An 18,001-nucleotide genomic window follows, 5' to 3' on the forward strand; every position below is an offset into this window, starting at 1 on the left:
ACCCACTCACTCACTCACTCACTCACTCACTCACACACACACACACATACACACACACTTACTCACTGTCCTGAAAGTAGCAATGGCAGCGGCAATGGACAAAACCCCACTCTGTCTGTCCTATGGTGTACTGTGCACCTCACGCACCCCTCTGAGATCTAGCCTCACACTGTACTGTGCACCTCACGCACCCCTCTGAGATCTAGCCTCACACTGTACTGTGCACCTCACGCACCCCTCTGAGATCTAGCCTCACACTGTACTGGGCACCAAACGCACTGTACTGGGCACCAAACACACTGTACTGAGGTCTAGCCTGACACTGTACTGTGCACTCAGAAGCCGTCTTAAGGGTTTGCTGTTAGCTAAACAGTGGAGACTTTTAAACTGCTTGGGACACCTGAGTTGTGCTTACACAGGATTAGGTGTGCGTAATCCGGATGCAAGTGTGTAGCATTTAGCATTAGCTTCTCTAAGCTTTGGCACTGGTACCGTGTGAACAGAACCAAACAGAAGCTTAGGCAGATGACAGTATAACATGTGACTGTTGATTACTGTATCTGTGTATCTGACAGCCATGTGTTCCCCATCTTTCTCCTCAGGCCCGGGTGTGGACGCTGTGTATTGGGACCACACTGGTGTTCGGACCCATCCTGGGGAAGACGTGGCGTCTGTATCGAGTGTTCACACAGCGCATCCCTGACAAGAGAGTGGTGAGTTAGAGCTTCAAGGGTGTCTCACGTCTCAGCTTTGCCTTGGTTTGGACAGGAAATTATTGACTTGGGTGTCCCAGTTACATTTTGAGGGTTGGCACACGTGTACACACAGTCACACACACACACACACACACACACACTCACACACACACACACACACACACACACACACACACACACACACACACACACACACACACACACACACACACACACACACACACAGTATAAACTGTAGAAATAAATGTTCATTTAAAAGGAACACTAGCTAACGTGTGTGATTATATTTCAGATCATCAGAGACATCCAGCTAATGGGCCTGGTGGCTTTGCTGCTTCTGGTGGACATTCTGGTTCTGGGCACCTGGGGTCTGGCCGACCCAATCAAATGTACACACTCGGTTGGAGCAGTAGTCAAGGTACTGAGCAGAAAGTCCAGTCTCCACAATGAACGCCCTTACACCCAAATACAGAAAGTTGGATGGATTTTGTTTGAGCTAAAGAATCATATTGTTGTTGTTTGCTATTGAAGGATCTGTATCACTTTTGGCATAGTGTGTGTGATGTCTTGTCCCTGTCAGAGGGTCAATTATGTCGTGGGGGGGGCGGGGGGAGTATGCACAGATCTGTGTGAGGTTTGGGAGAGTGTGTGTAATGTCTCCTCTCTGTGCTGGTCTAGGATCAGGTTTGGGAGAGTGTGTGTAATGTCTCCTCTCTGTGCTGGTCTAGGATCAGGTTTGGGAGAGTGTGTGTAATGTCTCCTCTCTGTGCTGGTCTAGGATCAGGTTTGGGAGAGTGTGTGTAATGTCTAGTCTCTGATGGTTTAGGACCTGTGTGAGGTGTGGAATAGTGTGTGTAATGTCTCGTCTCTGTGGTGATGTAGGTGGTGGAGGTGGACGTGTCCTACTCTCTGTCCCAGCTGGACTCCTGCTCCTCCCAGTACTCCGACCTCTGGACTATTCTCCTCTCCGTCCTCAAGGTACCCATTTTCTCAGCTTCTCAGGACCGCGACAGAGTGTGACATCCAAAATGTCCTATTACAGATATTATATTAATCACAGTACAAAAAAGCTTTTTCACTTCCTGACTGCTTGCATTTATGTACAAACGAGCACATTTAAGACGTTTAGGATTAACGTTTTGGAGAGTAATACATTATGTGTATGATAGCCACATGCTAAGATGCTAAAAAGGCCATTTTGTTAACTGACTGAAACTGCATACGTTCAAATACATTCAATACATCTTCAGATACACTTTTGTGAGAGTAATATATTATTATAGCCACATGCTAAGATGCTAAAATGCTTTTTCACTGACTGACTGATTTCATGTATGCACAAAAACGTGTGGCTGCTTCATACAACAAAACAATAGTCATGAGCAGTAAGAGTACAACATATACAGACTGAGTGAATAATCCCTCTCTTTAACAGCCCTCCTTCTTCTACACTGCCCTCCTCTCTTCAGGGTGTTCTCCTCCTCTACGGGACCTACCTAGCGGGCCTGACCAGCAACGTCAGCCTGCCTCCGGTCAACCAGTCCCCGACCATCATGGCCGCCGTTTGTCTGGTGACTATGTCATCCGCGGTGGCCATCCCAGTCTCGCGGTACCTGCACGCCTGGCCCAACCTGGTCTACAGCGTGGTGGCGGGGGCCATCTTCACCTGCACACTGGCCATCAACTGCCTGCTGTTCATCCCTCAGGTGAGCAGCTCACTTTACACACTACACTCTCACTCTCACTCTCTCACACACTCCACACTCTCACTCTCTCACACACTCTACTCTCTCACACACTCTCACTCTCTCACACACTCTCACTCTCTCACACACTCACACACTCACTCTCACACTCACACACTCACTCTCTCACACTCTCACTCACACTCTACACTCTCACACACTCTACACACTCTCACTCTCTCACACACTCTACACTCACACACACTCACACACTCTACACACTCTCACTCTCTCACACACTCACTCTCTCACTCTCTCACACACTCTCACTCTCTCACAAACTCTACACTCTCTCACACACTCTACACTCTCACTCTCTCACACACTCACACACTCTACACTCTCACACTCTACACTCTCACTCTCACACACGCTCTCACACACACTCACTCTCTCACTCTCACACACACTCTCACACTCTACACTCTCACACTCACACACTCTCACACACTCTACACTCTCACACTCTCACACACTCTACACACTCTCACACACTCACACACTCTCACACTCTCACACACTCTCACTCTCACACACTCTCACACACTCTACACTCTCCCTCTCACACACTCTCACACACTCTCTCACTCTCACACACTCTCACTCTCTCTCACACTCTACACTCTCTCACTCACTTTACACTCTCACACTCTCACACTTTCACTCTCACTCTCGCACACACTCTCACTCTCACTCTCTCTCTCTCACACACTCTACACTCTCACACACTCTACACTCTACACTCTCACTCTCTCACACACTCTACACTCTCACACACTCTACACTCTACACACTCACACACTCTCACACACTCACACACTCTCACTCTCTCACTCTCTCACACACTCTCTCTACACTCTCACTCTCACTCTCACTACACTCTCACACACTCTACACTCTCACACACTCTCACTCTCTCACACACTCTCACACTCTCACACACTCTACACTCACTCTCTCACACTCTCACTCTCTCACACACTCTCACTCTCACTCTCACTCTCTCTCTCACACACTCTACACTCTCACACACTCTCACTCTCACTCTCTCACTCTCACTCTCTCACACACTCTACACTCTCACACTCTCTCACACACTCCACTCTCTCACACACTCTACACTCTCACACTCTCACACACACTCTACACTCACACTCTCTCACTCTACACTCTCACACTCTCACACACACTCTACACTCTCACTCTCTCACTCACTCTCTCAGTGGACTCCACTCTTGGAGAGGACCAGCCCCTCCAAGCCTGCTCAATGAGAAAATGCATGGATATAATGCCTCAATTGAAAATCAATAGTGACCTTCTCTGCAAGCAAATTTTACACTTAGATGTGGAGCGGAGTGTGTGTGTGTGTGTGTGTGTTTGGGTGTGTGTTTGTCTGTGTGTGAGTGTGTGTGTGTGTGTGTGTGTGTGTGTGTGTGTGTGTGTGTGTGTGTGTGTGTGTGTGTGTGTGTGTGTGTGTTTGGGTGGGGGTGGGGGTGGAGGAGCGTTTTTTGGCAGCGCCTTGAGCGTCTTTAAGGATGAACGTACTCTAGGCAATCGATGCAGCGACCTCAGCAAAGAGCAGGGGGAAGTGATGAGTCAGGGCCTTTTAGTCGCGGGGGGGTTTGGGGTGGGGGGGTCAGATGGCACCCGCATGGCAAGATGGCCGCCAGTGTGAGCCTCAAGCCTTTTAGCTGTTAGCGGTTTGATCTACAGCCACCGTTTAGCTGAAATGTATAGGCTGTGTCATAGAGAGAACACTGTTACCAGAAGAGAGACTTACACAGATAAGGATATGATGTGTATCTTAGTGGATGTTTGTGCGTGTGTGTGTGTGTGTGTGTGAGAGAGAGTGAGAGAGAGAGAGAGAGAGAGAGAGAGAGAGAGAGACGGAGAGAGAGGGAGAGACTGAGTATATTACCATGGCCGAGAGAGAGACAGTGCAGGTGAAGGAGTGACAGGAGGAATACATGTATTGTCAGCCATCATCAGGCCTCTGAAATGATCCATCCAGTGGGCAGGCTGTGCTTTACTGCTTGGGCTATTTCAGGGAGAGAAAATGACACAAAGGACATTTTTATTGGAGCGAGAGAAAATGAGACAGAGAAGGGGGAGAGAGATGATGGGAGAGAGAGAGGGGGATTTTACCTTTGTTTTTCCAACTTTGAGAGAGAGAGAGAGAGAGAGAGAGAGAGAAGAAGCAGGGGGTGGGGGGTGGTTGAGGTTGAGAAAGAAAGAGAGAGAGAGAGCGAGAGAGAGGGAAGGAGTGTGTGGTGTTCTGAGAGGGGGAGGGAGAGAAAGAGTGCATCTGGCTATGAGAGGCTGAGCAGAGCTGGGCTGAGCAGATCTGGGCTGAGCTGACTCACCCAAACACAAACACTCCAAGCCTGTCATCAGACCAGCCACCACACACTGCAAACAGGCACATGCAATGCACTCTCAGGAACTGACTAATTGTGTGTGTACGTGCATGTGTGTGTGTGTGTGTGTGTGTGTGTGTGTGTGTTTCTGTGTGACTATCTGTCTGTCCGTGCCTGTGCTTGTAATTTGTGCAGATGTGTGTGTGCACATGTGTGAATGTCTGCATGTGTGTGTGTGTCTGAGAGTGTCCTTGTGAAGAACCTGTCCTTACTGCAGTAGATACACACTCCACAGTGGTATGTTCAGACAATTGAGACACAAGTGACTCTATGTCTATAGAAACAAGAGAGTTAGTGTGTTGCTGGAGGTGAGACACGGGTAGGATATATGGGACTGTGTGTGTGTGTGTGTGTGTGTGTGTGTGTGTGTGTGATGACATTAACACAACGGAATGCACAGGAAGAGGTGGGAGGAAGTGTGTGGAACAAAGACCAATGTGCTCACTACACACAAACACACGCGCACACACACACACACACCTTTCATCTCGTTATCGCTTCCTCCCACGGCTCTGGTAGACTGACATGGGGGCAGGCACAACAGCCGCCATCTTCTCATCTCAATATGGGGATGCCGGTGGCACCTCATTTAACACTCGCTAAAAGATTTCACAAAAAGATCCTCTACCCCTGACAGACTCCCTTAACATGCATGGTCGAACACAGGAGAGATCAGAGAGGGCAGGAGGTATCACATTCTCATGCCTGCATCTCAATGACGTGTATATGTCTTATCTATGTTTTGGTTCGTAGTGCTGAATCTAGCACAGGCTCGAAGCGCTCAAATGAGCTGGTCAGGAAAAGGTCACGTGGAGAATTTCTTTTCGGATTAGTGCCGAGCTCGTTTCGTTTTCACTGATCTTAACTCAAGCAGGTATGAAGTGCTACCGGTGTGACCTGTGGAGGTGGCTCTGACTATAGCTCAATGGCAGGTCCTGCAGCTCAACCGGCAGGGGAGCGCTTCCCAGGGTGTTCCTCAGTTCAATATTCGGTTAACACACGGGGGTAACCCTGCTATTATTTTTGGGACAAATCTGACCCGTTTCAAATTAAAATATCTCATATTTCAATATTATCCAGTTGTTTTTTATTGGAACAAGGCTTCAAAACAGCCATATAAGTACAATAGCCCATGTCATATTAAGCAAATACAGAACATCTCTGGGGAATATCTTTTGCAGGTTTACATTATGTGCTATATAGGGCTGGGGAACATATGACTTTGGGAACATAGGAATTACCTGACCGGCAGAACATGCTGCTAACGATGCTGAGATCCCAGGTGTATCTGTAGTAACTCCAGAACTCTAGAACTCCAGAACAGATCTGGCCCCGGGGTTAGAGCCACCGAGTCTGGGCCAGAGTCAGCTTATGTTTTTCCCCAAGGCACAGGTCAGCTTTCTCTCTCTCTCTCGCTCTCTCTCTCGCTCTCTCGCTCTCTCTCTGGCTCTCTCTCTCTCTCACTCAATTTCAAATTCAAATTCAAAAGAAGCTTTATTGGCATGACCATAACGTTCTACAGTATTGCCAAAGCATTTAGGTTGGGTGTATAATATGTGATTATATACACAATACATATGCCTTAGTCTCTCTCTCTCTCTCTCTCTCCCCTTCCTTCACATTCCCCTCCTTAACCTAGGTAATCCCCCCCCCCCCCCGTAAAACAGCATGCCAGAAATGAACACACTTTTAATAGTGCCCCACATTAATTTAGTAATCTATGCAAACTTATCGATACATTATCTGTCAAAGACCTAGCCTACATGCTACATGAACTTTACTCTCATAAATCCCGATGTCCGTCTTCAGGTTCCTCATACAACTGCTCTTTAATGTGTGATTCATCTCAGTATGCTCTCCTACACCCATTACACTCATTCAGCCCATAATAAAGCCGTCATTAACATCTTATTTATCTCCACATGTCTCCCCTGAACACAAAAAGCCCTTAATACCCCCTCTCCTGTCTTAATACCTCTTCTCCGCTCTAAATATTTATCGATTTATTAATTGCTATTTATTATTGTTTAGCTGTGGCAGTTAGTGTGCACAGCGACTTAACTCTTTTAGCTGTCTGATGCTGCCGCGTCTGTCTCGTTGTTTTTGTGACAATGACAATAAAGCACTTTGAACTTTGAACTTAATAACCCCTTGACCTCTTTCTCATGCCTCTCTGTCCCCAGCTGACCCAGTGCAGGCAGTTTGAGGAGGAGATGAACCCAAACCCGAGTCAGATGTCCAAATACTTCAGCAGCCCCAGCCGGAGCCTGCGCTCCATGTACAGCGAGGATGAGATCTACTACCTGCTGGGAGAGAACACCTCCATGAAGAGGATCCTCAATGAGGTACGGCCCCCTGGTGGAGTGAAACGTTAAAGGGGTAGATGGTCGTTTTTATTTTCAGAAATTTTACATGAAAAAGTTTGAATGATTTAACTGTGAAAGCATGACAAAAAGACAGTTTTTCCTCAATAGTAATGTCAACTTAAAACGTTTTTGTTTGTGTCTTGGCCTATTGTCATGTGTTTCTTTAAATGCGCTTGGGCCCTCTAAACTGTCAACAAATGCATACAAAACAGCTGAAGCAAAGTATCAACATGTGCAGAAGATACAGGGACTATTGTCACCTGATATTCTTCAACCCACCTCACATCTCAGGAGGGCAAATCAATAAGGGATTGTACGACCTGGTCCTAAAACAGAACAGACATACTATGTCCTTATTTTAGGTCTTGAAGCATTTCAGTTGTATCACAACAAAGGCCAGTGATTTGCACCTTTAAGGGCATTAACCTAGTTCAAAGTTAATCACGCGATAAGTGACTGCACCTTTAAGGCCATTAGCCTAGTTCAAAGTTAGGCACGCAATGCATTGTTGAGTCTAGGAACCCTATACCTGTGGCATTTTGTGAAATGTGTCGGATTTGAGAACAAGTCTATTTATATTCTCAAACGCTAAGGCTCCTACTTATAAGTAATGATGGCTAATCTTTCATTGTGCCTGAAACCAGTAATTAATTGTGTCTGAGAATATGGTGCGTGGTGCAGTTTTTGGTGTTAGATCATTTACATAGATGACTCAGCTAGCGAGAGCACTGAGAAGCGCAGCACCATTCCTCTCGAACCTGGGGCTGTTTAAACAGAGCTAGGAAACGTCCAGACAAAACATGCCCCGGGTCTGGGTGTGTGTGTGTGTGTTTGTGTGTGTGTGTGTGTGTCTGTGTGTGTGTGTGTGTGTGTGTGTGTGCGAGCCAGCTGAGGGCGTCACTGCTGCGCCTAATCCCTTTGATGTTTGACGTGATTTTCCCAGAGTTTTCACAATTTGTGGTTTCCCCAGTGTTCGGATAAGCTCTCTTTCTGATGCTCTCTGTCACGCATACACACCCAAACACATACACACACACACACACACACACATTTACATATGGTCCATGCAGTTTATACTGTGTATTTGGCATTGGTAGCAAAGTGTATTCATGAACTCACAATGTAACCCCCCCCCCCCATCTCTCTCCTTCTTCTTCTTCTCTCTGTCTGCATTGCAGAAAAATGCAGTGATCGACAGTCTGCAGGAACAAGTGAGCAACGCCAAGGACAAACTCCTGAAGCTCATGTCCGTGAGTCACCCCCGCGTGGACGGAGAGATGGACTCTTCCGACCCCAACCTCAACTCCTGCTCCACCCAGACCACAGTGGTACATCCCGACGGGCCAGCTACACCCCCCGCGCCCGAGAGTGAGGTGTTGGTCTCCGCCCTGCCCCTGCCAGCCTCTCCCCCGCCATATGTGCCTCCTCCCCCAATGCCACCCTCTGCGCTGGCATTGGCTTCCTCAAATCATGATCACTCCTCCTCATCCCTTCCTCCACCTCTTCTCCAGCCTCAACCTTGCCCCTTCTCTCCTCCCCCAGCTGATGGTAGCTCCTACAGTTCCCACAGCAACCAAAGGAGGGCAGAGTTGGCACCTGAGAGACTGAGTCTAAGGAGATGTTCTGAAGAGACGCAGTCCAAACCCGCGGCCACACTTAACTCAGGCTCTGAGGTCACTAGAGTGGAGGAAGCATTGGTGGCTAGTCCCACCACTCAGCCTAACCACGTGCATGGATCCACCCTCCTGTCCCCAACATGGTCCGGACCAGCCCAGGCAGACTCTATGGGACCAACGGGAGATACCATTGTGTCACCGCCGGCTACGGGGGGTGGCTGGCCAGGTTTCATAAGCAACGAGCAGCTGCAGGAGATCCTGCAGGACCTGAGCATGGATGCCAGGGACACGTCCGCCTTCCGGTCACCTGACCACACGAGGAGTCCGTCCACCAATCAGATCCAGGACGAGCTCTCCCCGCTTTCTCCTCGCTCGCCCTGTTCCCGTTTCTACTTCCGCTACCCCAGCATCTCTCCCTACACCATGCGTAAGCGCAGGCCCCCCTTCTACCCACACAGGCCCAGCCCCCACCACACGGGGTTCACCCCCCCGCGGCGGAGCAAGGAAACGGGGCTCCACAAACAGGACGAGTCTCAGGGAACTGGGGACCCAATAAAAAACGACTCCAGTCTTGTTTTATGTAGCGAGGACGGCAACAAAGGTAGGGGTGAGGTAGACGAGGGAGAGGAGAGGGCCGTTGGTGCCTCGCCCCGTCGGCGACGCAGAGAAAGGCGTTGGGCGCGCCGCGGACCTCCCCCTCCTCGCAGGTGCTCCGTCACGCCTTACTCGGGCCAGTCCCACAGACACGCTCCCCCTGACCCAGAAGGAGGGAAAAGTAGGAACCAGGAAGCTGAGCTCGGGGTGGACCCTTATGGCTACTCGGACTCGGACTCGGACAGCAGCTCAGAGGACTACTGCTACTACCACCGGCCCTACTGTGAGTCCTGTCTGCAGGGCCCCTACGAGTCCTCCGACAGCACGTCGGAAACCTCGGACAGCGAGTACGGGGGCGTCTTTGACCACACCACACACCCCGTGGTCAACTTCAACGAGGACCTCAAACCCACATTTGTCTGAGTGTGTATGTATGTGTGTGTTTGTGTGTGTGTGTCTGTATGCAAATGAACAAATGCAGATGAACTGCAGGTGAATCTAGTAAAAGTAATCTATATCTTTGTACATCACTAACATATGTACAGTGGTTCACCACCGACAGTTGTAGGTTCTAGATCGATAGCGAGAGACCAATGCCACTTGTAGTGTGCCTTTGTGATGTACCTTCATGTTACATTCACGCTAAGTAATGCTGCACTCCACTGCTGGGTGGACACGTGATCCTCTAAGCTCTAAACTGAAGTTAGTCACCTGCAGAAGAGCACTAAGGAAATGTCAGACTGATGGAGTTGGACTGTTACATGATGCATGACTAACTTAACCTTCTTCACCTATCAGGGATGTGTGAGTTTAATTAGCATCTCTCTCTCTCTCTCTCTCTCTCTCTCTCTCTCTCTCTCTCTCTCATTGCCTGTCTGTAAGTTTAATGAGCATCTCTCTTTCTCTCTCTCTCTCTCTCTGCATTGGCTGTCTGTGGTAGTGTGATGCGCAGTAAGGGGTGCCAGCTTGGCTCAGGGCATGACTCAGCAGGGATCCCGCTCAATTACCCTCCACACACACACACACCGAGAGAGAGAGAGAGAGAGAGAGAGAGAGAGAGAGAGAGAGAGAGAGAGGATATGGCAGCTTGCTTATCTCATTAACACAGCATTTTGCCACCGAGCTGGGCTGTGTTTCTTAAAAGTTTCATTCTTCTGTGACCATCGTTGAGAAACCCTCTGTCTCTCTCTGAGTTATGATTCTCGTGCTACAGCAGTCGTTTTGAACCTGAACTTATTTTACTGTAAGAGAGACAGACATGTATTCTGATCCCTCTACTTTTGTCGTTGTGTTTTGGTAACATGGCATATTTATTAGAAATGACAGTTTACGATGAACTTGATATAGCCTACTGTAAACAAGCACTGTATTATGACAACTGTATTCCAGTTTGTGATGTGTTATCCTGACTATAGCCTATCCATGTTTTATTCTGGAACTTTCTGGCACTTTAACAAGTTGTTTAATATCTACTTCATGTTTGAACACATTATATCTCATAAAGTTTTCATACAGTAATTTTTTATAGAATGCAGACCTTTCCAGTTCTATACTATGCTATTCTATGAAATGGAAATCCTGATACTTGATGAATTAAGACAAGACTACGTCAGATGTCATCTAAGACATCTATGTCTAAATTCTTTAATCAGTAGCCTACTCCACTGATGAGATAAAGACACTTGATAACTGGATGTGTTCATAATGAAAACATGGTCAGCCGATCTGACTTAATCAACGTCCTATAAACGTTTTATATTTTAATTGATCTTTTCCAACATAGACTTTTTCATCAATATACGAGTCTGCTAATTGCCTAGTATTTTTCATGTGTCCATGTCTGTAGCCTACCAGTTTTAAATGTTTCCAGTCGATTATTTAATTTATACTGTGTGTGTGCTATTAATTTATTGATGCCGTGAGTGTCATTAGCTGTGTTTCAGATAGCACTGACCATAGCAACATGGAGAAGATTACTGCATTTACAGTGTTGCGTTCATTTTTTTGTTACATGTTTGTTAATGTTTGTAAAATATTTTCTTGTTATTTATCATTTAAAGGTTTTGTATATGACTCCTGTGGCTCAGTTGTTATTCCCCTGAAATGTTTTTCTATAAATAATACAAATACCCATTGCTTTACTGTGAGTGTTATAATGCAATCCCATTCAATCCTGTTCAGGTACTGCTGTGTTCTAGAGAAAATCCCAACACATGAACAGGTTTTGATTCATCACTAAAATGTGACTGGTATCAAGTATATTGTATTCATATGGTTAACAAGTATATATGTGTGTGAATATATATATACACTTACAATATTTATATACACTTATATACACTTACAATATATATATTGTATAGGCCTATAGTGGTACTCCATGTTAAAGCAAAACCGGTGTAGAGCTAAGGCTGACAGTGGTCATACTCAGCAAACATGGATGTGGGTGTGTGCATGCTAGCATGTTTGTTTGCCTGATGGTCTGTGTACTTGAGTGTGTGTGTCTGTGTCTCTGTGTGTGTGTGTGTGTGTGTGTGTGTGTGTGTGTGTGTGTGTGTGTGTGTGTGTGTGTGTGTGTGTGTGTGTGTTGTAAGAAGCTCAGTTAACTTCAGTGAAACAATATAACAGTGTTCATCTTCCAGTGTATATTTCCCTCCAATATATACACATTGTAGGTGTAAGAGTATCTGTGTGTCTGTCTGTGTGTGTGTGTGTGTGTCTGTCTGTATGTGTGTGTGTTTGTGTGTGTGTATTTGTGTTTTAAGAAGCTCAGTTAACTTCTGTGAAACAATACAACCGCCTCCTTCTTCCAGTGTATATTTCCCTCCCATATATACACATTGTAGGTGTAAGAGTATCTGTGCGTGTGTGTTTGTGTGCATAGTGTTTCTCTATAATTGTTTCTTTGCCAGCCAAGTCTCTTTGTTCATGACTTTACCGGAGTAAGTGTTCGCATTAATGAAAACCATTCCTTTAATTAGTTCAGCTTCACTGGCTCTGAGATACAGTTTTTTCACCACTGCACTCACAGTCAGGTCTTATTCATAGCACCAACCATGGAGTCTTTTCACTGGAGAAATGCCATGGGGATATATAGTGACAGCTATAAGGCTGCTTTCATGCATCCATGTCAGACATAGAGTGTCCATGTTAAACTGCTTTGAAATCCTGTCGGTTTTGTCAGCAAAGAGTTTAAAAGATTTAGAGGAAAGGAGTCAGATTTTTAGGTGAGTTAAAAGTCATCAAGGTTGTGGCTATAATCTCCAGCATCTGATATTTTCTAATGCTGTTAAATGGTACTGATTCTTACAGAGGGTGTGTCACTTTTTAAACCTTGTGGTAAGGCCCAGTTAGTTGGTGCTGTTTGAATTTAGGATTAGAGAGAGACTGTCCCGTCAGTTGAGCAACTGTAATGAGACTCAGTGCCAATGTAAACAGAATGGCAAACACGATCTCTCACACACAAACACACACACAGAAAAAAAACATGATTATTAGTGCATTTGTAGTGCAATAATGTGTGTTTATCTTTGTAAACTTGTTTTGCCTCACCCTGGTCCTCTTGAGGATGTGCAGCCTGCTCTTGGTTGGTGAAGACCCTCATATTTTGCTCCCAGCAAATGCCAGCTACAGATGAATAATGGATGAAGGAGTCGTGCTGTAAAGACCCCCCCTCCCTTCGCCACTGGACCAAGTGTGTCTGTCTCCATTTAAAAAAAAATAAATAAATCTTGCCATTTCCTTGGAGACATTTTTGGAGAGCACACAAAGGTTTCTTAAAGTGGGGTTACATTTAAGCTTCTGTCCTTGAAAAAGCTAAAAAAATAAATAAAAAAACCCCAGCTCTGTTAAGGTGATGATATGAGGTTTTTCAGTGCACAAAGTGTTCTCCTAGTTTGTTCCTCTTCTTTGTTGAAATAGGAAGTTAAGTTATGGAGGTCCAGCACACAAACACAGTCATACACCTTTGACCCCCTTTACTGACTCACCTGATGACACTGATCTTCGCGGAAGGCTTTCCTCACGTGAGCACAGTGCTGTGACATTTAAACTCTGCTCTGTGCCCCGCACGAGACCTTGTGAATGTGTATGCTAATTTTGACGTGAAGGGCAGTCACGTGAAGTATACTGCGAGCAGTCTCTGTTATGAAATACAAGGTTGCCCTTGCAAATACTGTGTTTTCTATTTGTTTTCCTATAATAAATGTGCTATGCAGCCGCAGTTTACGAAACTGTGATTTGTTTTTGCGTACATGTGTGGTTCGAGAGGGACTGTGCAATAGAGAAGAACTGCACAGCCAGGCCAGTGTGTGTGACATGTCATTGAAGTCGGTCTCTCAGGCGCTCAGCTGACTAGCAACAGTGCTGCATGACTACCCGGTGCCTCATGAGTTGCTGCGTCACTATTGGTCTGTCCTACGTTCCCCGTCGAATCCAGTTGGGTTGAGGTCAATCAATCAACTAGGTACCCCGCCCAGCCAGTCATTTCAACGTAGCCTATGACGCTTGGAACACCAGGGGCAGTATTAAGCAAATTACGCCATGTGTTCTCCAAGGGTTGCAAGGCTATTGGCCTACAGTGCCCCCCTCCCCCCGCCCATATTCAAAGAATACGCAGTGGATTGGCCAAATCCGACCTCCTCAGGCTTTCTTGCGCTCCATATTTTCCAATTCTTCATGCAGTTAGTTGCCGTAACCAGGTCGCTTGGCTCGTTCACCATCACTATAACCTACCGTTGTTTACGTAAAATACGTTTTATTGGTCGGGGTGACAAAGAGAGCGAGCAGAGACCGTCGGAGGAGGAATGAAAAAATAATTTTCTGAAACGCTGAGTGGATTTTAGAAAGCGTTTTCCTCTGGAACCGTAACGCCAAGCTACTTTTCTGAAACTGTGGCTATATCCGGTGGATTTCGAGATTCCCATCCGTGTTGATGGAGTTTCGTAAGACGGGAGGGTCGTTGAAAACAGCTTTTCAATTGGGCTATTGGAAAATTCGCATTTGAATCGTTGGTTGGGTAGAGCAAGGAAGCCGCCATGGCTGGTGCTGCTGGATCGTTGAGTCTCCACCTCAGAATATGAACAAATAGCTTACTTCATGGTCTGATTTTCTCATGACAAACAACGTCGTCTCTGACATTTTAAGGAGAACAGAATACTGGAATTATTTTGTATGTGTCAATCAACTTGTATGAATCTGACGCGATCCAGAACAAGAGAATCGGTGGGATTTTTTTTCGGGGGAAACGGGGACAAGGCCGGGTTCATGACTATTTTTTACTGACACCGACTTTTAAAAGGCCTTGATCACAAACGACAAAGAGTCGGTTTTAAAAAGGATGGTTTGAAAGAAAGACTGTCAGTGGATGGGAGAAGGTAGCGAATCAGCTGAAGAAAAAACGAAAGAAAGGACTGAACGGGCGACAGTGTTGCTTTTTCCTTGCCTATTTTGTGAAAATATCCTCTATAGAGGTCGTTGAACAGTGCCCCAGTTGATCAAACGTGTGAACAGGCAATATCGGCCAATCGAGAGAAAAAAACAGGGATTTACGATTGGAATATGTCGGGTCGGCCTAGAACCACCTCCTTCGCAGAGAGCTGCAAACCTGTGCCGCAGCCTTCAGCATTTGGGAGCATGAAAGTCAGCAGTAAGTAACCTGCGATTTTGGTTACTTTAATACATCTACATACCTTTACATACACGCTGTAGGCAAGAATGGGAAATATACCTTATATAATGCTTACAGTACAGGGCCTTAGCTACATGTTACCATCATCTCGTCCCACCAAGCATCTAGAAGTTTAGACTTGGTAATTCTTTAAATGCTATTTGCTACACCTGACCCATTTACTAAGATTTAAGCGTAGCGTTTTTGGTGGGGTAGATATGTGACGTGCCCCACTTTTTAACCGGGCAGTGTAGGCTAATATAGCCTTCTGTTTTAAACTAGCTAACGTGCTGGGAGGCGAGAGGCCTGCGTAGCCAGGCGTTTCTTGTGAGAAGCCTCCTGAACCAGCAACTAATCTTTAAGGATTTACAAACAGACACGGTTTACTTCGAGGAGTTTACTTTTTTTTGTTTTAAGGCTCTCGACCTGATCAGACAATTAGGGGTAACGTCCATAACATATTGTGTAAGTGTTATAAATCCGGAGAATTGCATGTGTCAGTCGCCGTGCATTCTATATATGAGGCTCGTACATTGCTCGAAAAGACCGGAACGAGTTGTTCATGCTCCTTTTCGATGCAGCAAGTGGCAGATGTCGCTTGTGGCTCATTACGCAATAGTCCATAGCAAGGGGCGTCTCTGCATAGACAAGTTGCGTTCGACCAGAGTACCCCCGCCCCGCCATGGGTGCTTCAGCATTTTCTACCAGCTGTGACTTTGCCATTGTCATGATTGGCAGTTAAAGAACAGGCAACGTTTTGCTGATTGTCAGGGTACGCAAGACAGTGTCCCATGTTCTTATACAATGTTACCGCACACGCGCCCAGTCAGCCGTCAGCAGACTACGGTTGCTACATTGCTAGTCAAGGCCAGAGTAGCACTCGCGGTGGCACGTGGCTTGCAAACCGCGGGGCGTTTGCCAGGACGGGCACTGGCAGTGCAATATCAGTTCGTCACGGTAAATTAATTGGGTGCCAGGGAAAGGGGAAAAGACTAGTTCGAAGGAAAAATGAACACGTGTCGGAGGTCATTAGAAGGGAATGGAACGGCGTTATGTGCTGATGGGCATAGTTGGCGCTGTGAAAACGTGGATTTTTACGCGTTCCCGTAGACGCACGTCAATGCACAAAGCTCTAAGTGGTGCAGGCTTGAACACTTGTCCTTGGAGTTGTTGAGCCAGGCAGCTGTCTCTTTACGTTTAGCCTTCGGTGACGTTTGGGCCACCTGTTCCATACATTTATTACATGCAAGTGCAGTTTCTTTACCATGATGACATACTTCACTGTCGCTGTTTGGCTTTTGTTAAGTATACGCCAGTCCTGATGAACTTAAATGAGGGAAGGCTGCAGAATAACATGTGAAGCAATGACTTGCCACCTTATGATTGCTGCAGCAACCAATATGCCAGTCTTGAGTGGAATGGCATAGCCTGAGCATGTGTTTGTGAAAATCGAGTGCACACACACACACACACACACACAAACCTTGAATGCCCTCTGCCATGACCTGGGCAACAAAATTAATCGAGCCTCAGTTCTGCTCAATACCTCAGCTTGTTTTTAGTGCCTCTGGCAGGATCCAACTGTCACACACTTCACATAACCCCTCTCTCTCACACACACCATGTGCACATGTACATACGTTGAAAAAGCAAACGTACTCGTTCAGCGGTCGTTGCCCAGAGCGTTTCCCAGTACAGGTAAGGTATACTGTGCAGTTAACCTGTTTGTGTGCTCTCTGAGAATCAAACCCATGACCTTGGTAGCTGTTGCGCTCTGCGGTGCCTATTGGGCTACGGTAACATGCACAGACTATTGGGCGATGGTAACATGCACAGACTATTGGGCGATGGTAACATGCACAGACACACTGGTCACTCACAAAAAACACACTCCTCTTGCTAGAGATGCCTAGAGAAACACACACATACACATACACATACACATACACACACACACACACACACACACACACACACACACACACACACACACACACACACAGGTTTACTCACTAGATATGCACATATTTGCATGCACTAACACATCTCCCTTCTCACACAACTCCACCACAGTACACACACTTTTTGTGTGCTGTTTGTGTCGCATCAGTTTGACCAGGACAATTTGAACACAACACATCCTGTGTGTAGCAGTTCAGCAAAATATCTCCTGTCAGCCCACTGTCCTGTATGGTGGGACTGTATGACTGGTAAAGCCAGTTTGTCAGTGAGTCTAGGGTTCCAGTTCATGCCTCAAGCATGCAGTGTGTTGCAGGGAGGTGAGCTATATCATTGGCGTAAGGACGGTGTCCCCCTTGGGACATTCTCTGTGTGAGTGTGGTTCAGATCTCGGCGCTTTAGGGAAGTGTGGTGATTTTGAACTTTTCTGGGAACTGCTGTGGTTGTATGTGTTTTCCTTATCAGCCCCCCCAGGATCTTCCAAGGGTTTGTTGTGGCCAAAAGGGATTTCTCACAATTTGCAGTTTGCAGTGAATTGCAGTGATTTTTTTTTTTTTAAAATTTTTATTTATTATTTTTTTCAGTGAAATAAAATATCTCAAATAATGCAGACATCCCATCTGCAAGCCGCAATTGTGGGAAATCCTTGAATTCTCCTGAATTTGTGTTAACGTACGCAAGATCGCGAAAACCTTGAGGGATTATAACCTGGAACCATCCTGATTGGCTCTGTATGCCTGGTGGTTCCTACTGTTGTCTGTAGGTGTGGAGGTGCTGAGCTAGTTAATGAGAGGCGGAGAGAACACTTTAGGACACACACACACACACACACACACACACGTGAGGGAGCGAGTGAAAGATGAAGTGCTGATGTGGCAGTGTGGCTGGATTCCTGCCGTCCAGGAACAGATTGCAGATGA

At 46.4% G+C, this 18,001-nt stretch overlaps 2 protein-coding genes across 5 annotated transcripts in view; both read left to right on the forward strand.

Annotated features, from left to right (window-relative positions):
- gpr156 (G protein-coupled receptor 156) overlaps positions 1–10,301 on the forward strand; it is a 20,404-nt gene extending 10,103 nt beyond the window's left edge. For both annotated transcript variants that reach the window (XM_031582633.2, XM_031582640.1), the window contains exons 5-10: positions 603–713; positions 1,009–1,134; positions 1,599–1,694; positions 2,186–2,422; positions 7,062–7,223; positions 8,423–10,301. In XM_031582633.2, the coding sequence (XP_031438493.1) occupies positions 603–713; positions 1,009–1,134; positions 1,599–1,694; positions 2,186–2,422; positions 7,062–7,223; positions 8,423–9,877 (2,187 nt within the window). In that variant the 3' untranslated portion in view covers positions 9,878–10,301. The remainder of the gene's footprint in view (positions 1–602; positions 714–1,008; positions 1,135–1,598; positions 1,695–2,185; positions 2,423–7,061; positions 7,224–8,422) is intronic.
- Positions 10,302–14,136: 3,835 nt separating this feature from the next.
- Positions 14,137–18,001, forward strand: part of gsk3ba (glycogen synthase kinase 3 beta, genome duplicate a) — a 51,744-nt gene continuing 47,879 nt past the window's right edge. The window contains exon 1 of one of the 3 annotated variants that reach the window (XM_031582655.2): positions 14,137–15,101. In XM_031582655.2, the coding sequence (XP_031438515.1) occupies positions 15,014–15,101 (88 nt within the window). In that variant the 5' untranslated portion in view covers positions 14,137–15,013. The remainder of the gene's footprint in view (positions 15,102–18,001) is intronic. The other 2 variants (XM_031582650.2, XM_031582658.2) reach the window with 2 other exon arrangements.

This window comes from Clupea harengus, chromosome 2, assembly GCF_900700415.2.
Source record: "Clupea harengus chromosome 2, Ch_v2.0.2, whole genome shotgun sequence".
NCBI classification, from domain to species: Eukaryota; Metazoa; Chordata; class Actinopteri; order Clupeiformes; family Clupeidae; genus Clupea; species Clupea harengus.